We start from the raw sequence: 21,020 nt of genomic DNA on the forward strand, positions 1-21,020 counted from the left end.
TATCTGGATCCCTTTCTCTTCGTTTCTCAGTAACACTCCCTGAACAGCTTCTCCCAACTTGCTGAATCCCCACCCCTTTCCAGCGCTTGCAGTCCTGTAGTATAATAAATCAATAGGAAGGATACTTAGCTTAGCCTTGAAAAGAGTAAGCTGTTCTAGCTTGAATGGAAGTAGAAAGGGGTTTTCCCAGTCTGGAGCTTCACCATTCATTCTTCAAGGGTCCTTGGCATTTCTTAAGATAGCATTTTATCCTTGCCATTGTTTTGCTGGTTTCGCTCACGAAGCCAACATTTTGATTTAACTTTGTACTTTCAGGCAGTTTAATACAGATAATCTGAGAATCGTACTATCTTTTTAAGGACTAACACACAAAACTCCATCATTTTCTATGGCTTTCAAAAAGGATTATTAAGGATTAATGAAGGATGGGAAACCATTTCATTTAGGAATTTAGAAACTAATTGGATTAGGCCTAGCTCTAGTAGTCTGTATATGAATGTTGTTGACAGTGTACTTTGGATTATAGGTCAGCAGTTGCGAGCTCATAAATTGGTGGGAGGGGGGTCGAACTCTTTCAAAGTCTGTCAATACAGCCAGTTTGGCAACTATAGTGGGAAAGTTGCTTAACTTCTGTAGAAGAACATCCTTCTTCTAAGTGAGAGATTCATTAGATTTATGTGGTATGATCTACATCTTGACTTCCTAACCCTGAAATGGAGGTTCCAAAGGAAAGCAATCTGATTAGAATTTCACTAATTAGTAGAAAATAAACTGGAAGAAATAGCAATAGGTATGAATAAATTTAAGCAGAATCTTGCTGGAATTAGAAAATGCAGAACAAAGTAACTATCACCCTTGTCATACACTAATTGTTTATACTGCCTGAATAATTGTTGGTATTCATATCCCATATTGTGAACTCTGGTAGAGTAGCTAGGATCAGACTGGGTGACTAATCTTACAATTGGCAATTAAAGTTAAACTTTTAGAGCTTTCAAGTTTGAAAAAGTATTTGTTCCAAAAACCTTCAAGTTATTACAGGGAGGCACATTAGCTGAACAGGCTAAATCTACCTACCAAATTCCAGTTAGGTGGCATAGTGGCTGGCAAAATAACTGGTATAGAGGTCACAGAACCAGCCTGCCAGTAGGGGAAACTACATCTCTTAGAGGGAAAAGCTAGAAAAAGGGGTCTAAGCCTATAGAGATGGAAAATCTAGAATAAAAATAGGGAATATTGAAGGTGCTATGATTTAGCTAGCAACTGATTAGACAGTTAACCAACTACATGGTTATTTTGAACCAGCACTTCATAGGTGAGCTTATCTTCATAGGTGAGAGCACTGATGAGCTCAAGGCTGCATCATTTTTAAACTTTTTTATTTCTTAATAGGCATTATATGATTAACTTTACTTGATATTGCAAATGGTGAGAGAGAGTATCTCTGGATATTCAGACTGTGTAACTGAATATATTTGTCTTTACTCCTGGAAGAAAACCCACAAAAAAAAAACTAAGAACAAGTAAAGAATTTATTAAAATTGTTGGCAAATAGAACAGTTCATAGTGATGCTTAAATGATAATACTTAATTTTATGTTACCTTTTAATAAAATAGTCTTTGATTTGGCACTTTACTTTTCTATAGCTCAGAGCTTCCCAACTTCAGAGTGGCCAGAGGCTACATGCTACACAAGTTATGGGCCCAGGCCTCTTATTGCTTGCAACTCTCCTACCATGCGAGTACCATAAACCCCCCCACCGTTGCTGCCATGTGAGCCTCTCCCCCTGGTGCCACAAGCATGTGGATGATTTGCTTCCCCTGTGGTTCTGTGAGCTGCCAGGTGCATTACCCTGCTATAGCTCAAACTAAAGAATCTTGTATTTAACTATTATTCTCATCTTTGTCTGAAAGTCTCTGTTCTTGTTATATTTCCCATGCGCAACGTTTTCTTTCAGTCAGTGCTTGTCCATTTTTTACCTGCATCACAAAGGATTTAAAACAAATTCTAGTACGTAATAATAAAATGCTGCTACTGATACTGAGGTGTTTTGTGTTGTTGAAACCAGTAGTCATGAGAAAGAAGCCTTATGAATGATGTAGTATACCAATGGTTTTGAATCTGGTGAATTTTGTTTTGCATTTTTAGGAAGGAAATTTCCATGGTTCTTAAAAGCTCCTACCTTCGAGGACTGAACTTGGCATCTTTCTTTGTTGCAAGCAAAATAACAGTTTTTATGACTTTCATGACATATGTTCTACTTGGCAATGTTATCTCTGCAAGTCGGGTGTTTGTTGCGGTGTCACTGTATGGTGCAGTAAGACTGACAGTAACTCTCTTCTTCCCTGCGGCTATTGAGAGAGCATCTGAAGCAGTGGTTAGCATACGGCGAATCAAGGTACAGTCTTTAGATTTAATTTGTTATGGAAATATTTACTACTTTACTTTCCATCATATACTTTAGCTTTTCCAACAAAAGTGATTTCTTAATGTGGTTTGAAATTCTGTAATGTAGCTGATGTCCAGAATGGAATACCTTTATATATGGTACCATCTGGGAAAAAAAAACAGTGCATGGAAGATATGGAACAAAGAAGAATTTGATTGTGTGCAAAGGAATGTGGTGAAGTAGAGTTGTGTACTCCATATACTTTGTATTGCCATGGCAATCATGGAAAGCAGCTGGGATTAATTACCTTGTAGTAGTTTTGTCAACAACTTAGGGTGCAAACACAAGACAAAGGCCATTTGCACATGCCACAAAATTGGCCTTTAAAATGGCTTAATGCCCTTTTGCACCGCTTTAATGGTGCTGCTGTTTGCACGTGTTGGTGTTGTAATACGCTTTAATGGCAGGCTGTTTGCACATGTCAGCTGTGTAATGCACGTTAAATGACTTGGGGACAAAGCAAAATAGAATATCTCTGCCTTTTATTTATCTGGTTCAGTTTGGCATCGAGGGAAGCACCAGGCCTTGTGCATCTCAGGGGCTGAGCAGGTAACCTGTGCAGGCAGCCTGGAGGCAGCCTGTGCAAGCAGGCTTTACTGAAGGGGAAAAAAAAGCGGTGAGCCTGATCTTTTTTCCCTCCCTCCTTCCCCCCAAAGCCGGCCTCCCTGAGCTGCATGGGAGCCTGGTGCTTTCCTTCGCAGCTGCGGTGTCCTCTGGGACTGCTCAGGCTGGGTGCTGGTGGGTGGGTGCTGTCGGGGGGTGCCGCAGCTGCCACGAAGGGAAGCACCAGCTCCCCCTCTCCCCTCACCCCAGGGACCACTTGGTCTGCCAGCAGCTTGCCCTCCCCTCCCTGCTGCCAGAGAGGCAGGTAAGGGTCAGGCCTGACCCTTGTGTACACCCATGAGGATTTACTTCACCCTAAATTGAAGTGGTGTTTTTAAAGACCCAGCGCTTCAGTTTATAGTTTCATAGTTTGTAGGGTTGGAAGGGACCTGAGCAGATCGAGTCTGACCCCCTGCCATGGCAGGAAAGAATACTGGAGTCAAACAACCCCAGCAAGGGGTTCATCTAGCTTCCTCTTAAAGACCCAAGGGTAGGAGCCAGCAACACTTCTCTTGGAAGTTGGTTCCAGATCCTAGCCACCCTGACCGTGAAGTAGCGCCTCCTGATGTCTGGTCTGAATCTACCATCTGCCCGCTTGTGATGGTTATTCCTAGTCACTCCTGGTAGTGCTTGGGGGAACAGCAACTCCCCCAGTGCCTGTTGGTTCCCTCTGACTAGTTTGTAACAGGCCACTAGATCCCCCCTCAGCCTTCTCTTGTGGAGGCTGAACAGGTTCAGGTCACATAGCCTCTCCTCGTAGGGCCTGCCCTGCTGCCCCCTGATCATGCGAGTGGCCCTTCTCTGGACCCTCTCCATATTGTCCATATCCCTATTGAAGTGTGATGCCCAGAACTGGACACAGTACTCCAGCTGTGTCCTGACCAGTGTCGCATAGAAGGGGAGTATTACCTCCTTGGATCTGCTTGAGATGCATCTGTGGATTCATGACAAGGTGCAGTTGGCCTTCCTAACTGCATCCCCACACTGCCGACCCATATTCATCTTGGCATCAATGATGATTCCAAGATCCTTTTCTGTCTCTGTACTGACAAGAAGGGAGTTCCCCAGCCTGTAGGTATGGTGCTGGTTGTTTCTCCCCAGGTGCATCACCTTGCACTTGTCAGTGTTGAATCCCATCCTATTCTCATCTGCCCACCCCTGTAACCTATCTAGGTCTGATTGTAGCCTATTCCTTCCTTCTAGCCACATCCCCCCACATTTTAGTGTCATCAGCAAATTTAACAGGGTGCTTTTTACCCCCTTGTCCAAGTCATTGATGAAAATGTTGAACAGCGTGGGCCCAAGGACCGAGCCCTGTGGAACCCCACTGCCCACATCCCTCTAGGTCGAAAATGACCCGTCCACTACCACTTTCTGGGTGTGACTCTCCAGCCAGTTAGCGACCCATTTGACTGTGTAGGTATTGACACCACAGTCCTCCAGTTCCTTAATGAGACTGGGGTGAGAGACAGTGTCGAAGGCCTTCCAAAAGTTCAGGAAGACTATGTCCACTGCTACCCCTGCATCCAAGGCAGTATAATTTAGGAAGGATTATATCAAAGTAAACCCCTGTGGCATGTATGAACGTCCAAAAGTAACAATTTATTTCTTCTAAGAGAAGAAAATGATTTATATATAGATACTTGATTGCCATGTTAGCTGATTACAGTAGAAGCTCCCATATGTTGTTGTGCATACATACATTTTTATAATTTAAGTAGGTGATAGTTTATGCATATAGATTAAGAAACATATTAGAACTAGCACAAGTAGGCTCAGAACAGACGGTTAAAAAGCCCGAGGCTGAATTGATTTAATTTTTGCAGGTTAGTTTAAGCTGCATAGATTGAATTGATAAGTAAGTAGACAGACTGTTGCAGAGCACTCAGGTGCCCTGTGCCTGAGAGCAGAAAACAGCTTGGGAGAGACCCCTAGTGGCAAGAAGGGGGAGGCCCAGCTGTCAGTTACCAGGGCAGCCAGGGTAGCAGGTGCTGGTTGCCAGGACAACCGCTGGGGAGCCAGCTGACAGAAAGGGGCAGGGCCTGGCCCCTTTAAGCTCAGGCAGGAGGCCAGGAGGGCAGTTCCCCTCTGGTGACAGAGGGGGAGGAGGAGCTCAGGTAGTACAGATGGAGGGGAGGACTCTGACTGTGTGAGCGTCCCCTGGTCGCTGCTGGGGTTGGAGTGTTTTCCTGGTAGGGATAGAACATTGTTTGGCCGGATGGCTGAGCTTTTTATGTTATAGCCCAGGGGCTCTGTGTTTTTTGGTTTGCTCTTTCAACCAGAGGACCAGGTGAAGCTATTAGGGGTTGGAGGAGGCCTCATAGTGGCTCCACGGGAGCATGGGGACCTTGGCGCCAGAGAGGGCGTAGTATTTGGGGTGCATTGACCCCAGCCCCAGAGCGAGGGGGCAGTGAGGAGCCCAGAGAGAGGGCCACAAGGAGCGAGAGGCCCCAGAGCAAGGGGGCAGTGGGAAGCCCCAGAGCAAGGGGGCAGCGAGTAGCCCCAAGGGGGTAAAGGAGAGGGCCAAGTTGCAACAGGGCCCAAGTCAAAACCACGTCAGTACCATCTACGAGGCTTGGACTGCTGTGTAGGGGAGGAAAAGGAGCCGCAGATAGCGCCCCCTGGCACCGGGGTGCATAAAGTGGGGCTGCCTCCTGCTAATTACATCAACCAATTAATCAATTAAGATCAAGGCATGGCAGGCGAGTAAGCAGGCAGTTGGCCCATAACAGGAGGGCGGAGTCATCACTAGAAGGGCTCCAGTAGCGATACTCCTGCCACACAGACGTACACTTTTGATTCTCGAAATGCAGCCACATGCCTGCAGTGGCCCAGGCAGAAGCCGGGAGGGGTGGGGGTGAGGAGCACTACAGTACACCTCCCTGCTCTGCTGGAGCAGACAGTTTGGGCCAAGGCTAGCCCATCTGCCCTGTGAGGGGAGTGGTTGTGGGGGAGATGCAGAGCATCCTGGGATGCTGGAGGAATGTGAATTAACTTGAATTTGGAAGGTAGAGTTAGCAAGTTTGTTAAACATTTAGGCCTCAAGCTAGAGGGACTGCTGGACTTAGATAGTGGATAGGACTAGTCCTGGGGGTGTTGGTTTCCCCTGCCAGCCTTGCATGTTTTTTGGCTCTGGACAGTACTGTTTGAAGCCTTATTTTCTCTGCCCTGAACTCTAGTGCCAAGCATGTTGAAATGTAGATGGCTAAGAAGGTGCATTAGCAAAGACTAGAACAAGAGTTGAGCTGAGTGGAAGTGATCTGTTCGTCTTCACTCCTGTCCTGTTTTTGACTAGATCAAAGATGCATCAGAATATTAAACTGTCAAGGCCCGAAGGAAGAAGAAAAAACAACAGAAGACTTGTGAACAGTGACTTAGTTTAATGTAGATAGAAGATACATATCTGTCTCTTTGTATGTTTTAGGGGATTGGATATATCTTTAAATGTTAAATTTATTATAAAATTTGATAAGTTGAATTCATTAATAAACCAAATAGAAAAAAACAAAAAACCTCCAAGAAAAATATGCTATTTTATTTGATTAAATGATGGTCCACCCAATGTAGAGGAGAGTGCAAGGTGAAGATGTTACAGTTGTGGAAGAGCCTCCTTTTTTCATGGAAGGTGAGGGTTTATTGTGATACAGACTTTCTCATGAGAGAGAAATCCAGAAACAAAACAAGTGTGTTTTTTCCCCCCAAACTATGAAAAATGCACTTATGGATGAACCTGTAAGTAAAATAGGTACAGATGCAGTTAATTTAATATGAAATCCTTGGACTTGGTTTCAGTAACATGATATTGAGGTTGGAGTATTTTTCTCACAGATAACATGGATTTGTATACCCTATGCTCAGAAACCATTCATTTTTCCTTTCCTTTCCTTTCCTTTCCTTTCCTTTCCTTTCCTTGTGTTTTCTTTTACTACAGAACTTTCTGGTCCTTGATGAGATTTCAACTTTAAGGTCACAGCTGCAGAGTAACAATGGGAATATTTTGCTTCATGTTCAAGACTTGACTTGTTATTGGGATAAGGTAATTTTCTCTCCACAAAACTCCATTTAAGTATCTGTGTATATAAATCTATATTGTACTTGGTGCTACAAGTATTCTTCATCTAAATAATTCTTTGTGGAAGCATTTGTATTAGTTCTCATGTACAGGCAGTCCTTGCATTTACAGTGGGTTACGTTCCTGGAAAGGGCGCTGTAAGTCGAATCTGATTTTCCCATAGAAATAATATTATAATAGGGGGTTATGTTCCTGAGCAAGGGCCTGATGCCCAACTTTTTATAGAAATGACCATAAACACCATATTTAAATCAACTATTTAATTTTATTTAATCAACTGTTCAATTTTACTATAGACCATGTTGATTCTGACTGTATAAATAATTACTCACACTGGGATGAAAAGCCAAGAGACAGCAACTGCTATAGCCCCCCATAACCCTGTGTTGACAGGAATGGTGAGCAAGTAGAGGAGAGCAAGCTAAGGCAGGATGTCAATGGGGATGGAGCCAGTGTAGGAACCAGCATGGCCCTAGTGCAGTGGAGGAGTAGCAGAGCAGCTGGGGCCAGGGTAGTGCATGAGGCAGTGTTGGCTGGAGCACCCGACTGCCAGCTGCAGCAACAGCTATTTCTAGGCCCCGCCCCACATGAGGCACTTGCTGCCTGACTTACACTGCTGAGTAGAAGGGAGGAAGCCTTTCTCCATGGAGCTTGGAGCTCTGCCTAGGAGCCCCACATGCTGCCGCCCTGCCAGGAGGTGAGGCACCTCCCCCATCCAGGCCCCAAGACAGGTTGGTGCTCTTGCCTCACTCTGTGCTCATGGGAGCGCCATGTGTCCCCAGCTAGACAGGGGCATCCTGCTGCAGTGCCCCACCTTCCTGGGGAGCAGCACAGAGGGGGCAGGAAGTTTGAGGGCACTTGCCGCCACCACTTTCTTTCCGCCACAGCCACCCCCACCAGGCAGCGGTGTCCAGGGACCCCCAGGGCTGGGCCTCATGAAGCTGCTGCCCACCCACAGGTTGCTGCGGCTCCGCAGCCGGGCACAGGTGGGCACCAGTCCTAGGGGTGCTGCGCCCCGCTGTGGCTTGGCCCCGGCCCTGGCCCCAGGTGGCTTCACAGCCACACGGGCCCCTGCTCGGCTGGGCACAGATCCTGGGGCAGGTGAAGGTGACCTCGGCAGTGTGGGGCTCACCTAGGTACCACAGCTATGAGTCCCAGAGCAGGTTGCGGGCTGTGGGCTGGATGACATGCAATGCTGGAAGTGCAAGGATCACTGCTGTAAGTAATAACATGTAAAATGTGGAGCACTGCAAGTGTGGATCACCACTAGTTGAGCCACTGGAAGATGAGAACTGCCTGTATATATAAACTTTTCAGTAGGTAAAGCCAAAATTATATGGCAGTTATTAAAATGCTATGAATTTAACTGAATCATAACTTTAAGACACAGCTGTATTTTAAAAGTGGTTAACTAAAATGCTTCTTTTATTTCTAGTTACTTTTTCTCATGATTGAATAGCATTTCTCTTGTAGCTCAGATATGTTTTGTTGCTCATCAAGAATATAACATTTTGCAGTATGGACTATAGTGAACTGATTATAGCATGTTTTCAGGTTTTACTTTTTTGTGCATTTTAATGAAATGACTAGCTGTGGATCATCTTATTAGTCTGGAGGCAGCTCAGTGCTCTTGCATATATCAGTGTTGAGACTGGAAGTTCACAGCAGCTAATGGGAAAAGATTATCTTTTCTTTTTTTTTCTTTAAATTATGATAGTAGCTATACTGCTCAGTTATAGATTACTCTTTTAAAATGTACTCAGACCATTGTAAGCTCAAAATTGCTTTTGAAGAAAAAAGGAAGAAAATACATGAAAGATAAATCAAAAATGTATTAAAACAATTCGAATAAAAGTAAAGTTGCACAACTGAAATATAACTTGAGTCTGTAGAGGATGTCTGCATTCAACAAATATTATTTAAACATTTAAAAATTCTTCATGTATATGAAAGGCTATATAAATGTTGCCAGAACACTTAGACTTCACAATTCCATCTACATTGGTTTGTGTCAGCATTTTCTTAGGACACAGATGGTGCGTCTACATGACATGCTTTAATGCTCATTAGATTAATGTAATGTGCACCAAATGCAGCAGGTTAATGCGTGTAAGATTAGTCTAACCCGCTTTTCTCTATTACCAAAAAATACAGGGTGCTTGTAGATGTGCTGGGAGGCTGCTCTGACATGCTGTAAATTATAGTATGCCAGAGCAGGCTCGATTAATCGAGTCTGTTGGAGTGTGCTAATTAATGTGCTCCAGCCAGCCTCTGCATTTTGTGTCAGCATCCCCTTCCTTCAAAATGGCTTTAATGAGCTTTAGTTCAAGTGCCTTTGCCGCACAGGGACACTGATACACGAGACGCTGTGGCACTTTAATTAGAGCTACTCTAATTAAAGCACGCCCCTCCCCACCCCTGAAGCACATGGAGAAGTGTCCATGGATACGTGTAGATGTTAACCAGGAGCAGATTTGTTCCTGGTCAGCCAATCCGCTGGGCCCCAAACTCCAGCCAGGGACAGAACACCATGGCTGAGATCCCCTTCAGCCATGGGGTAAGGAGTGGCTCCTCAGCAGCCCCTGTCTGGCATTTATCCTGCTCTCTGGGGCTTGAGGCCAGCTGTTGCCTGCTCCTGGCCACTGTGAATTTCTTTGGTGGGCCTATCTGGGCATCAGCAGTGCTGCACAGCCCTGGTCTGAGCCATAGGGCTCTGCTGCCTGCTCCTGGCCACTAGGCATTGTGTTCCTGCGGCATGGGCATGTGCCAGTTCTGGCACTTCAGCAAACCCTTGACTTTGCTCTTGGAACCTCACGGTGCACATACCTGCAGTCCCTGGCAGTGGCAGCCTATGGACATGGCAACCTCCCTGATCCTGGCACTCTCAACTGGATGGCAGGAAAAACTGAGGACCTTGGGGCCATTTGAGGCAATGTCAAAGTGCAGCAGCAGGTCAGCTGAGGCATAAGGACCAATGCCCACATCTGCAAGTCAATGCCCACATTTTCCTCTTTAAAATAAACATATATGTTAGCTAGAGATCTGGCCCAGATTGGGGTAACTACAGTGAAATCATTATCAGCTGATAATGTTTGTCTGCTTGAGAAATCAACATGTAACATACTGTCAAAAATGTCCCATTGCTGCCACCTAGTGGAGGATAATACAACTAAAAATGTTTTTTTTTTAATTCTGCACACCAAGAGAGTTCAAGATCAGCAAGGAATGTATTTTGCTTTTTGGATACTATCTTGATCTGGAAATAATGTAGAGATCTACTATCCTTATGTGAACTTTGAGAGACAGGATTGGCTTCCACGTTACATTCTTAAAAAACAAAAATGGAATGATTTGGCCCCTGTAAATATTTGCAAAGAAACTAAACTGATTTTATTTGATTTACATTTTCAGAAGTGGCTAATGATTGGGACTGGGGTTAAAAATGTTAGATTTTGGGCATAATCACCTTCTATACTGAAAGTGCTGACCTCTTATTTCACTCCACTTCTCTTACACTGGCTGGATGTAGTTTGTCTTTTCTCACTATTGTAACACCATCTATTTTTATTTATACTTCTTATTATTTGAATTGTTGTAATTAAATTATTATTTGATGTACGTAGTGCTGTGGAAGTACAGATTAGAGGCATGCCTTGATTCAAAAGCCACTGACATCAATAGTAGCTGCATCAGGTTTTTAGAATTTATTGTTTAGAAAAACTTATAGGTTAAGGTATGCTTTCCATTTCTAGTAAAACAGGCAATATTACAGTTATAGTTAGGGTGCAGAGATTCAAAGCATGTCCAGAGATCCTTATGTATAAACGATATAAGGTAAAGTAGATATATACTAGAAATAGATAAAACTTAAGGAATTTTAAATAATCTTTTTAAGTTGAGATGTATTTCCTAATTTATATGCATCATTCATTGTATTAAAGAGTATATGTGTTTTCCAGACAATTAAAAAGTGGGTTTTTTCTCTTTAACAAACTTTTAGAGCGCGGGAGTCCCAACACTTGCACAGCTTTCGTTTACTGTCAGACCAGGAGAATTACTGGCTGTGATTGGCCCTGTAGGAGCTGGGAAAGTAAGTCTTAATGCATTGCTGTGTTTTGCATTGTTGCTTTACAGTTATATTGACTGTATACATTGTAGACTTATGAACTTGAAAATACACAAACACAGTTCTTATGTTTTGTGGTGTTAGAAATTATATGTGCATACCAGCTTGCAAAGTCTGCTTACAGTGAGGAATAAAGTTTGAAATGTACATTCCCAGATATTCTACTTTCTGGATGTATTTGAAATGTATTATATTGAATTTGTACTTATTTGAATAAACAAGTTAAATTTTAAAAATTTTAAATTCATTGCATTATTAAATTTGGCCTGGTATGCGCTAATTTAAGTGACACTTTTAGTACAATAAAATTTTTTTTAGTAAATTGTCAAAATTATATTCTTAAATGCAATCAGTAATTCAGGTAAAGGACAAAAGTTCAACAATACTTGGTGGACTTTGAAACCTAAGTCCCGTTTATAGAAGTTTGGATGCCTTTGAAATTTTTTATCAAGACTTTTTTGCATAAAGTGCAGAATTTATTTTCTGAACACACAAGTAGTGCATGAGGAGTCTTTCTGAATTTTGTCTACTGCCTTCATAAGAAATAGTTTTAACTCTTTAAAAAATATCTTTCAGTCTTCTCTACTAAGTGCTGTACTTGGTGAAGTGCCTAAAGATGAAGGTTTAATAAATGTTAGAGGAAGAATTGCCTATGTTTCTCAGCAGCCCTGGGTTTTTTCTGGCACAGTGCGGAGTAACATTCTATTTGACAAAGAATATGTAAAAGAAAAATATGAAAAAGTTCTAAAAGTTTGTGCTCTCAAAAAAGTAAGTTGTTTTCCTTTGCATTCTGATTTAATTTTAGCAAGAGCCCTGCTTATTTTCACCCTAATGTTGCTATAAGTATTGGCATTTACTGTAGTGTATTGAATGGGTTTTTAATAATGAGATGAATGAATTGCATTTAATATTATGCAGCACTTGTTTTTTGACTCGGGTATAGAACAAATGTCTGTAATTTGAAATAAGCTCGCTAGAGGGATATCTGTTTTTGGGAAGCTAAGACAAATTTGGAAAGCACTAGGGGAGAATCCTGTTTTGTCAAGTTGAGGGATGAAATGCCACTTAATTGCCTCTTGCATACCTGCCCATCTCAGTGGTATTTTCCCATATTTCAGTCATGCTTTGAGGGTTTAAGTGCACTGTGTGGATACAGTTTACCCAGTAACTTGTCTGCATGGCCACTGAGCTTGCCTTGTATAGTGTCCTGTGATCTTTGGAGGCAACAGTGGTCACTTACACCCTGGAGAAAGTCTCTTTTGCCTATGCACAGTCTGCCTGGGCTGTACACTGGCTGAAAACCATTGTTATGCCAAAACAATGCCTAGCAGGGTTTTGCTGCTTCCAGGAGGTATATTTGCTGCATCCCTTTGCAGCCAATTCGCACGTATATAAAGGGCCCTGTGGGAAGTATGACATGCAGACAGAGCAGAGCCAGGTAGTATGACAGATGCAACTGAGAGGAATCCTAGGCAGAGCAGGCAGATGGTTGCAGAGCAAGCAGGATAGCTGTATGGATCAGGGGTGAGAGTAGATAAGTCCTTAGGGGGATACGGAAACAGTTTAGGTATGGTTGGGATAGCCAACCAAGGACTGAGAATGGGTGCACTTAAACAGGCTGGGGACCCCTTGGCTAGGGACAGACATTCAAAAAGCTTGAGCCTGACTTGATTCAATTTTTGCTGGTTAGTCTAACCTGGCTAGACTGAACCACTTTGTAACTGTACAGACATCGCCTCTGGACTGAAGAAATGCAGGCACATGCCTGCTGTGGCTTAGACTAGAAACCAGGAGGGTGCTACAGCAACCCTCCCTTTCCTTTCCTTTCCTTGCTGAGCTGATGGGGGGCATGGCCAGGCCCTAGCAGGATACACTGATTAGGGAGGGGTTCCCTCCCTCGGTGCTCCTGACCAGCGGGGAAACTATCAGGGAATTGCACAGCATTTGGTTAAACAGCAGACCTACACAGGGAGTTGATAACAGAGCATTTAGCATCCCATCAAGAAAACAAAAGTCTCTCTCATTAGTTCAAGCTCCTAAACAGCTTTTTCCAAGGAAGGAATGGAGGGACATTACCAGCTAACCTGTTGATTAGCTCCAAAAAGCCCTAAGTGGACACTGTTCTGTCTGCCTTTGTCCTGCCTGCTTTACACAGACACCTCTCAGCATTAGCTAGTATACCACCTGCTAGCTATGATCTATGCTGTGGGAGGGGGCTGGGGGGAATCTGTGCATGAGCAGTGAGTGGTACGGAGATGGCGGGGGAGGGGGAAGCCAGGCAGACCATGCTGTGCCTGTGGTCTCTGCCAGAGCTCCAGCCAGGGAGCAGAGGGGTGGAGCCTTGCTTTGGCGCAGAGAACACAGCCCAGGGCTGCAAAGCATCTGGGATGCTGGGGGACTCTGGTTTAAGTTAAACAGGAGGTCTGAAACAGATTGCATAAACCAGTTTGACTCAAATTAGTTAAGTCTGATACTACATTCAACTAAGTTTATCGCAGACCAGTTTCAGCCATTTTCAAATTGGTTATGTGCACTGAACATTTGTTCTATAACAGGTTTAAATCAGTTTCTGATCACTTAAAGTGGTTTATGTGTAGTGTCTGTCCCTAGCTCTTGGGATGGCAGTGGATGCCTGGTCACTGGGATAGGGAAGAGGGTAGAACTTTTGTGGAAGGAGTGGGTGAGGGTGGCTGAAGATCAAATGACATGCTCTTGTACCCCGTGGTCTTGACCATTTGGATGTGGCTTCAGGCCCAGAGAGCCCTGGCCATGAGGCTGTCTGTAGCTCATGGCAGCAAAAAGCAGTTGTGCAGGGCCTGTAGTGCAGCAGCAAGCTGTCACAGTCCTGTTTGTACCAGCCTTGCCTGACCTTTGAGGGCTTATGTGATTGGGATTGCTGTTGACCTGAGGTTATGTTTATTAGCTGGCTGTGTAAGCTTGTGATGGTAGCAAGGCAGACTGGTGAGGCATTTCTCTCTTAGTGTGTCCTCCCCTGCCCCCCTAAGGTGTAGTATCCACCTCCAACCCCCAAGACTCACCTGTGGAGTGGCTGATCTGCTGAGCTCTGGGTGGCCTTATGTAATTTCCCTTGTGTGAGCCACAACTGTAGCAGATCTTTTTGGGCTTTGTCACCCAGATCCAAGAGTGACCCAGTCTCCTGGAGTCAGTGTGGCTGGGTGCTCTGTGGGGCTAAAGGAGTGTCCAGGACTACCTTGGATGGCTAGATGGAAGTAGCTAGATGGACTACCTTGGATGCCAGGAGGAAGACAGGCATGGGAGGCACAGGGCTTTGGCACGTCAGGGGGCAGGAGCATGGCAGGTATGGCTTAGTTGTAAGAATCCTCTAGCAGGATGAGTTAGTGCAAAACTTGCATAAGTCTCAGTGGGAGAGCTGCCTTGCCTGTCCCCCAGTGACAGGAGATAGAGCTTTTCTGCTTCTTGAGGAGCTGAGCCCCCATGAACTCTTTGAAAAACTTTGGGGCATATACCTACATTTGGTCTTTAGCCATTAGAAGAGGGCTTGTGGATATGTTCTGGGATGGGGGCTGAACCTCCTCTAAAATGTTCCTTGCTCAGAGAGTGCTTGTTAAAAAGCAAAAGGTAGCCCTGGGCTGTGGTAGTTGGTGAAGCTTGTGTGAGGCTGTCCACCTACCTGCTGCCTGGCAGTATTCCCCCTAAACTTGGCAGTGGCTGAGCTCTGCTTCTTCTGCTGTGCTGGCAGTTATGTGGGTTTAACTGTGAAGTGCTGTGGCAGCTTGGCCAATGTCCTGTGCTGGGAGGTGTACAGTTGTCCTGCCTGCTACAGCACCAGGGTGAGAGTGTTGAGATCCCCCTGCATGGGGCAGCAATGAGGTTCTTTTACATTGGTGGGTATTCTAGACCCTACAATAATTAAAATAATAAATTAAAGCCATATTACTTAGTACACTGTATAACAGTAGGTCTAGAAAATTTGTAGAATAACATTACAGTAATTGTTAAGGACATTGACAGAAAGTAGTCTGCTTTGCACAAAATACTGGAAATAGTTGAAATAGTGGAATAATTCATGTTTAAAAAAATCAAGCTATTAGAAGCAAGAATCTGCTAGGTGGACTCATTGTTTTAGATTTGATAACTATGAGTAAGTCTTATAGGGCTGTGCAAAGGTTCGGTAGCCGATTCGTTTTGGAGGAGATTCGGCTCAATTTGGTGGCTGAATCTCCAAACCAAACTGAATCAAGAGGCCCATTAAAAGGTCTGAACTGAATCAGAGCCTCTGAATCAATTCAGAAAAGATTTGAAGATTCGGAAGGCAGACATGCAGGAAACAGAAACTGAGAAAGGCAGGGGAACTGCTCTGATATTGACATCTGTAGCTGGCCAGTGACTGTGATCTTTCTCTGAGTTACCTTCCAATCACAGTGCTATAGGGGAGGGACGTAGAAACAACCTGTAAGGCTGTGTGAATTCATCTGTGTGCCTTTGTGAGCTGTCTGTCTCTTTGTTGCAGCAGCAGTGTCTGAAGGGTTCTGACTTGGTAGTAGGTAGTCTCTTGCCACCAAGTTCTATCCAGTCCTTTCCTATTTACCCTTGCCTGTCATCCCTATTGCTATCCATTCCTTTCAGGGTATTCTTCCCCCAGAATCCTCTTATGTTCTTGTTATCCTGTCTTCCCACCCCTCCCTGCCCCCGCAAAATAAGAAATCTTTGTTTTCCCTGACAGTGTGTCATCGCTGTGCTGGAGAGCACAACATATATTACATTTATTGCACATAGACACACACACATTTTGCAGCACACCAAACATCATGAAGTGTGCTGGAAAGGCAGGTGCCAGGTCTTCTGGCAGGCGTGGGAGAGCTGCAAGTTCCGCCCCTCCCCCCCCAACATAGACACATTCTCTTTCCTGTCAGCGAGGTGTCTAATACTGCTAGTGGGAGCAAGGAGGTGGGAGCTGTGTCTGTACCTGCAGCACCACCAGTAACCACAACCAGCAGCAGCATGATGGTCGCCAGTCCTATTTCAGTTGCCAGCATGAGCCTTCCAGTGGCAGAAGAGGAGCTGGATCTGGAAGCAGGGGAGCTGCGTGCCATAGCCAAGGAAATTCTGGGGAAGAAGGGGGAATCTGAGTTTGTGCCCCATGCCCCTCAGAGTTCTCCTAGAGGCAGGTTTCCTTCTCCAGAAAGCATCTTGGAGGAGGTTGTGGGAGCAGGTGGCTCAGCTTCTCATATTGTTGTGCCTCTGCCTGCTGAGGAGGGGATAAGGTGGTATCCCCACCCAAAAATGGGTGGGTAGTGTAGTGTGGAATCATTTGGAAGTGGCAGATTATCCCAGGTATGCTACCTACCAGCACTGCTGAAAACAAATCAGCTGGGGCAAGGAGGTGAAACACTTGCCACCACTGCAATGCTGCTGCATCTCAGGAGGCAGGATCCCTTTGCTTTTGTTCCTCCTCAGCCTGGCACCAGTGGGACCGTGCCCAAAAAGAAGTCCCCTTCTAGCTCTAGAGCCCCCATCCCCCCAACGCAGAGGCAGGCCACCCTGGACCAGTGGGGGAAAAGGCGGAGACAAAGTGGGGTGCATTCCCAAGGCGAGCAAGGTCATCCAGAGCATTGGGGAGATGCTTGTTCTGGATGGCCAGCCCTTTTCCTTTGTTGAGCGTCCAGGGTTCAGGTGGTTCATGCTGCATGTGGCCTCATCCTACCAAGTGCCTGCATGCACCACCTTTAGCAGGACAGTGATGCCCTCCCTGTATGAGGCCTGCAGGGAGTACGTGAAGGAGGAGCTGTGGAAGGCGGGGCGGCAGGTAGCCTTGCACTTCACCTTGAACATCTGGAGCAGCCGGGGTGGAGATTATGCCTACCTCTCCCTCACAGGGCACTGGTGCCATCAGTCAAGGCGTTGGTGGGCTCCTCTTGAAGTGAGGTGATGGATGGGTCCCACATGGCGAGGGAGATCATGGTGGTCATGAACTGCATGGTACAGGCCGGAAGGAAGGAATAGGCTCCATTCGGACCTAGACAGGTTACAGGGGTGGGTGGACGAGAATAGGATGGGGTTCAACACTGACAAGTGCAAGGTGATGCACCTGGGGAGGAAGAACCAGCACCATACCTACAGGCTGGGGAACTCCCTTCTCGTCAGTGCAGAGGCAGAAAAGGATCTTGGAGTCATCATTGATTCCAAGATGAACATGGGCTGTCAGTGTGGGGATGCAGTTAGGAAGGCCAACTGCACCTTTTCATGCATCCACAGATGCATCTCAAGGAGGTCCAAGGAGGTGATACTCCCCCTGTATGCGGTACTGGTCAGGCCGCAGCTGGAGTACTGCATCCAGTTCTGGGCGCCGCACTTCAAGAGGGATGAGGACAACATGGAGAGGGTCCAGAGGAGGGCCACTTGCATGATCAGGGGGCAGCAGGGCAGGCCCTATGAGTAGAGGTTACGGGACCTGAACCTGTTCAGCCTCTGCAAGAGAAGGCTGAGGGGAGATCTAGTGGCCTGTTACAACTAGTCAGAGGGGACCAGCAGGCATTGGGAGAGTCCCTGTTCCCCTGAGCACTACCAGGAATGACTAGAAATAATGGTCGCAAGCTGGCAGAGGGTAAATTCAGACTAGACATCAGGAGGCGCTACTTCTCAGGGTGGCTAGGATCTGGAACTTCTAAGTGAAGTGGTGCTGGCTGCTACCCTGGGGGTTTTTAAGACAAGGCTAGACAGTCACCTTGCTGGAGTTGTTTGACTCCAGTACTCTTTCTTGCCATGGCAGGGGGTTGGACTTGATGATCTGCTCAGGTCCCTTCTCACCCTACTAACTATGAAACTATGATGCCAATTTTGTTGGCGTCCACTGTGTGTCACACAAGTTCCACCTCATAGGGATGCTTTGGAAGGGGACAGGGCTCCCAGGTGGTGGTAGTGATGGCGCCATGACTAGCCAGCTCATGTCAAAATGCAGGAGGGTGGTGGGATATTCCAGTGGAGCATTAAGGGAGGCAAAATGCTGTGGGAGAAACAGGCAGAGCTGAGCATTCTGCAGCACAAAATCCACATACCTGATGCTCAAAAGGCTGGTCGAGCAACAGAAGGGCATCCACGAGGTGGCCTTGTTCGGGGAGATTAGGATTGGCGATCCCCTTAACGAAGTGTGGGATACCATCTCCTAGATCTTGGTGGTCCTCCTTGAGGACACCGAGGCAAGCCATTTTCACCAAAGGTGCAGATACAGGTAAAGCAGCTGAAGAAGAGCATCAAAAAATGGCTGGAGCCATTGCAATCCAGTATGGTCCACATGCTGGCTAATGTGTGACTAGAGGGTGAAGGGGAGCATCTGCAGCAGCAAAACCCTCGATCACTGGAAGGAGGTGCTGGTAAATAGGGTTAGGGAGGCAGAAGGGCAGAGGCAGGGGGATGTGGAAGAGGGGGATCCACTGTTCTGTGCCAGCACTCCAAGCACCAGCCGATCTCCTCCACCACAGCTACTGCCAATGTGGGCCAAGGGCATGGTATCAGTGTTGGGGTCCAGAGGCACCAGACCCCATCATCTGGCAGGTAGCATGGAGGCCTTGGTGGCTACTTATCTCACCGAGGACATGGAGCCGCTGGAATGTGACCCCTTGGTCTATTGCACAACTTGCAGCCAGATGTGGCAGTATCTGGCCACAGTTGCCTGGGAACACCTGTCTTGTTGGCAACAACCAGCGTTCCTAGTGAATGGGTGTTGAGCATTGCTGAGGATGTTGTGACATCCCACTGCACCTCCTTGGATCCTGGTTTGGTGGAGCAGCTGATGTTCTTGAAGATGAACCTCCCGCTGCTGGGGTTTCCCATGCTCTACATGCAGATGGAGTGAGTGCCACCCTCCTCACTCTGTGCCTATTTCCTTTCTTTAGTTGCTTTCACAAGCATTTAATGCCCCACTCTCAGAGCTGGATGTGGCAGTTTAGCTTTTTCCAGCCAGCAGGGGAAGAACGTCTCCCTGCCAAGCTCCCATGCCAGGATGAACTCGGAGGTATGGGTTGGAAGGAAGAGGCCCCAGTTCCTGGGTATGACCTAAAACTGTACCCTGCCAGGGTAGGGAGGCCTGGTGGGACTGCCAGTGGCATGACATTCCCAGGAAGTGTCATGACCATGAACCTCCATGGTGAAAAGCGGGTAGGGGTGCCTGATAACCTCCAGCCACCACACGCACACATACACAGTCCTGGCTGCAGAAAGCCAAGACCTGTTAGATCTTTGAGAGGCCTGAGGCCTACTGGTTGCAGTGGAGTTTTGTGGGTGAGAACAGGCAGGTGATTCAGATCTGACCTGAGGTACCCTTGACTGATTCATGCTGGGGCCAGGACCCAAAGGCGGGGTCTAAGGGCCAGGGGTCCACCACGAGGAATGCCCAGAGCAAGAGACCTGGGATTCCAAGTGGCCTGAAAGTGGGGCCAGGGCCTAAGGTGGAGCCAAAGATCCCAGGGGGGGGACTACACCTGGAGGGGGTGAAGGATGCCATCTGTGAGGCATGGAACCACAGTGTAGGGAAGTTCTGGAGCTGCAGAACGGATGTCACCCCTAGACATCAGGGGTCTAAATGGGCAGCATTCTTGCCTGGGTAACATCTGAATCAGTTTTCCATCAAGGCATGGGAGGCGACAGAAGGGCAGAGAGATGGGTGGGCCAAGATCTAATCAGCACTGGGAAGGCACCCTGTTACAGGCTACCATCCCTGCTGCATTCATCCTGCTCTGCCTTCACACATACAAGGCAGACAAGGTTCTTTGGGTCAGTCTGATATCTTTTAGTAGACCAACTGAATAGCTGGAGAAATATATCTTGGCAAGCTTTTGTGTTTAAAAACCCTCCATCAGGCTGAGATGAAGTACACAATTGGTGTACTCTTCCTGGGTGGAATGAATAGTAAAGAAGTCAGAGGCTGTTCTGCATGCAAGAAAGGCAGTTAAAGTGTAAATTGAGGCATCAGGGGTTGAGAGACAGGCTGGGAGGGAGAGGGGAAGGGGGATGTATCAGGTAAAAGTAGAGAGGTACCTGGGGAGTCAGATGTCAGGCAGGTTATGGTGTGTCATAAATCCAATGTCTATATTGAGTCCATGAGTTTTTGAATTGAGGAGGTTGAAGAACTGAAGTTCATAGACTTGTATGTGAAAAGTATTTTGTAAATTCCCTTTGAGGGTCAGGACTGAGAGATTGGAGAGAGAGTGGTTTTCTTGTGAGAAATGTGCCCCCACTGGTAGTTGGGTGTTCTTCTCTTTAATAGATGTCTGATGTGCATTCTTTCTGGTGCACAGTGGTTGTTTTGTCTCTCGCATATTTTCCATCAGGGCATTTGGTACACTGGATGAGATAATGCTTCTGGAGGTGCAGCTGTAAGATCCAGGAATGGTGATGGTTCTGTTGTGGGGGAACTAGAGATGTTGGCAGGTTTTGCATTTTTTGTCATGGCATGGTCTGGATGCATTTGGTATGTTTTGGGCTGTAGGAAGTTTTCTTCCAGTGATGAGGCTAGTGAGGTTTGGTGCTTGATTGAATTTACAAAACACCTTTAACAGACGAGCCTATGAACTTCACTTCTTCAACGTCCGAGGTACAAAAACTCATGGACTCAATATAGACATTGGATTTATGGCACACACTGACATCTGACTTCCCAAGTACCTCTCCACTTTTACCTGCTATATCCCACTTCCCCCTCCTCCCCCTCCAGCCTGTCCCTCACCCCCTGATGCCTCAATTTACATTTTCACTGACTGGCTTTCTTGCCTGCATACCATCCTCTGGCTTC

General features: G+C 46.1%; 1 protein-coding gene across 3 annotated transcripts in view; it reads left to right on the forward strand.

Moving 5' to 3' along the window:
- ABCC4 (ATP binding cassette subfamily C member 4 (PEL blood group)) overlaps positions 1 to 21,020 on the forward strand; it is a 220,666-nt gene that overhangs the window by 43,715 nt on the left and 155,931 nt on the right. For 2 of the 3 annotated variants that reach the window (XM_090023501.1, XM_090023509.1), the window contains 4 exons: positions 2,150 to 2,399; positions 6,985 to 7,089; positions 11,126 to 11,215; positions 11,828 to 12,019. In XM_090023501.1, the coding sequence (XP_089879627.1) occupies positions 2,150 to 2,399; positions 6,985 to 7,089; positions 11,126 to 11,215; positions 11,828 to 12,019 (637 nt within the window). The remainder of the gene's footprint in view (positions 1 to 2,149; positions 2,400 to 6,984; positions 7,090 to 11,125; positions 11,216 to 11,827; positions 12,020 to 21,020) is intronic. The other variant, XM_090023518.1, reaches the window with a different exon arrangement.

Source organism: Crocodylus siamensis, chromosome 1 (genome assembly GCF_052110815.1).
Source record: "Crocodylus siamensis isolate JL-2025a chromosome 1, ASM5211081v1, whole genome shotgun sequence".
In the NCBI taxonomy this organism is placed as follows: domain Eukaryota; kingdom Metazoa; phylum Chordata; order Crocodylia; family Crocodylidae; genus Crocodylus; species Crocodylus siamensis.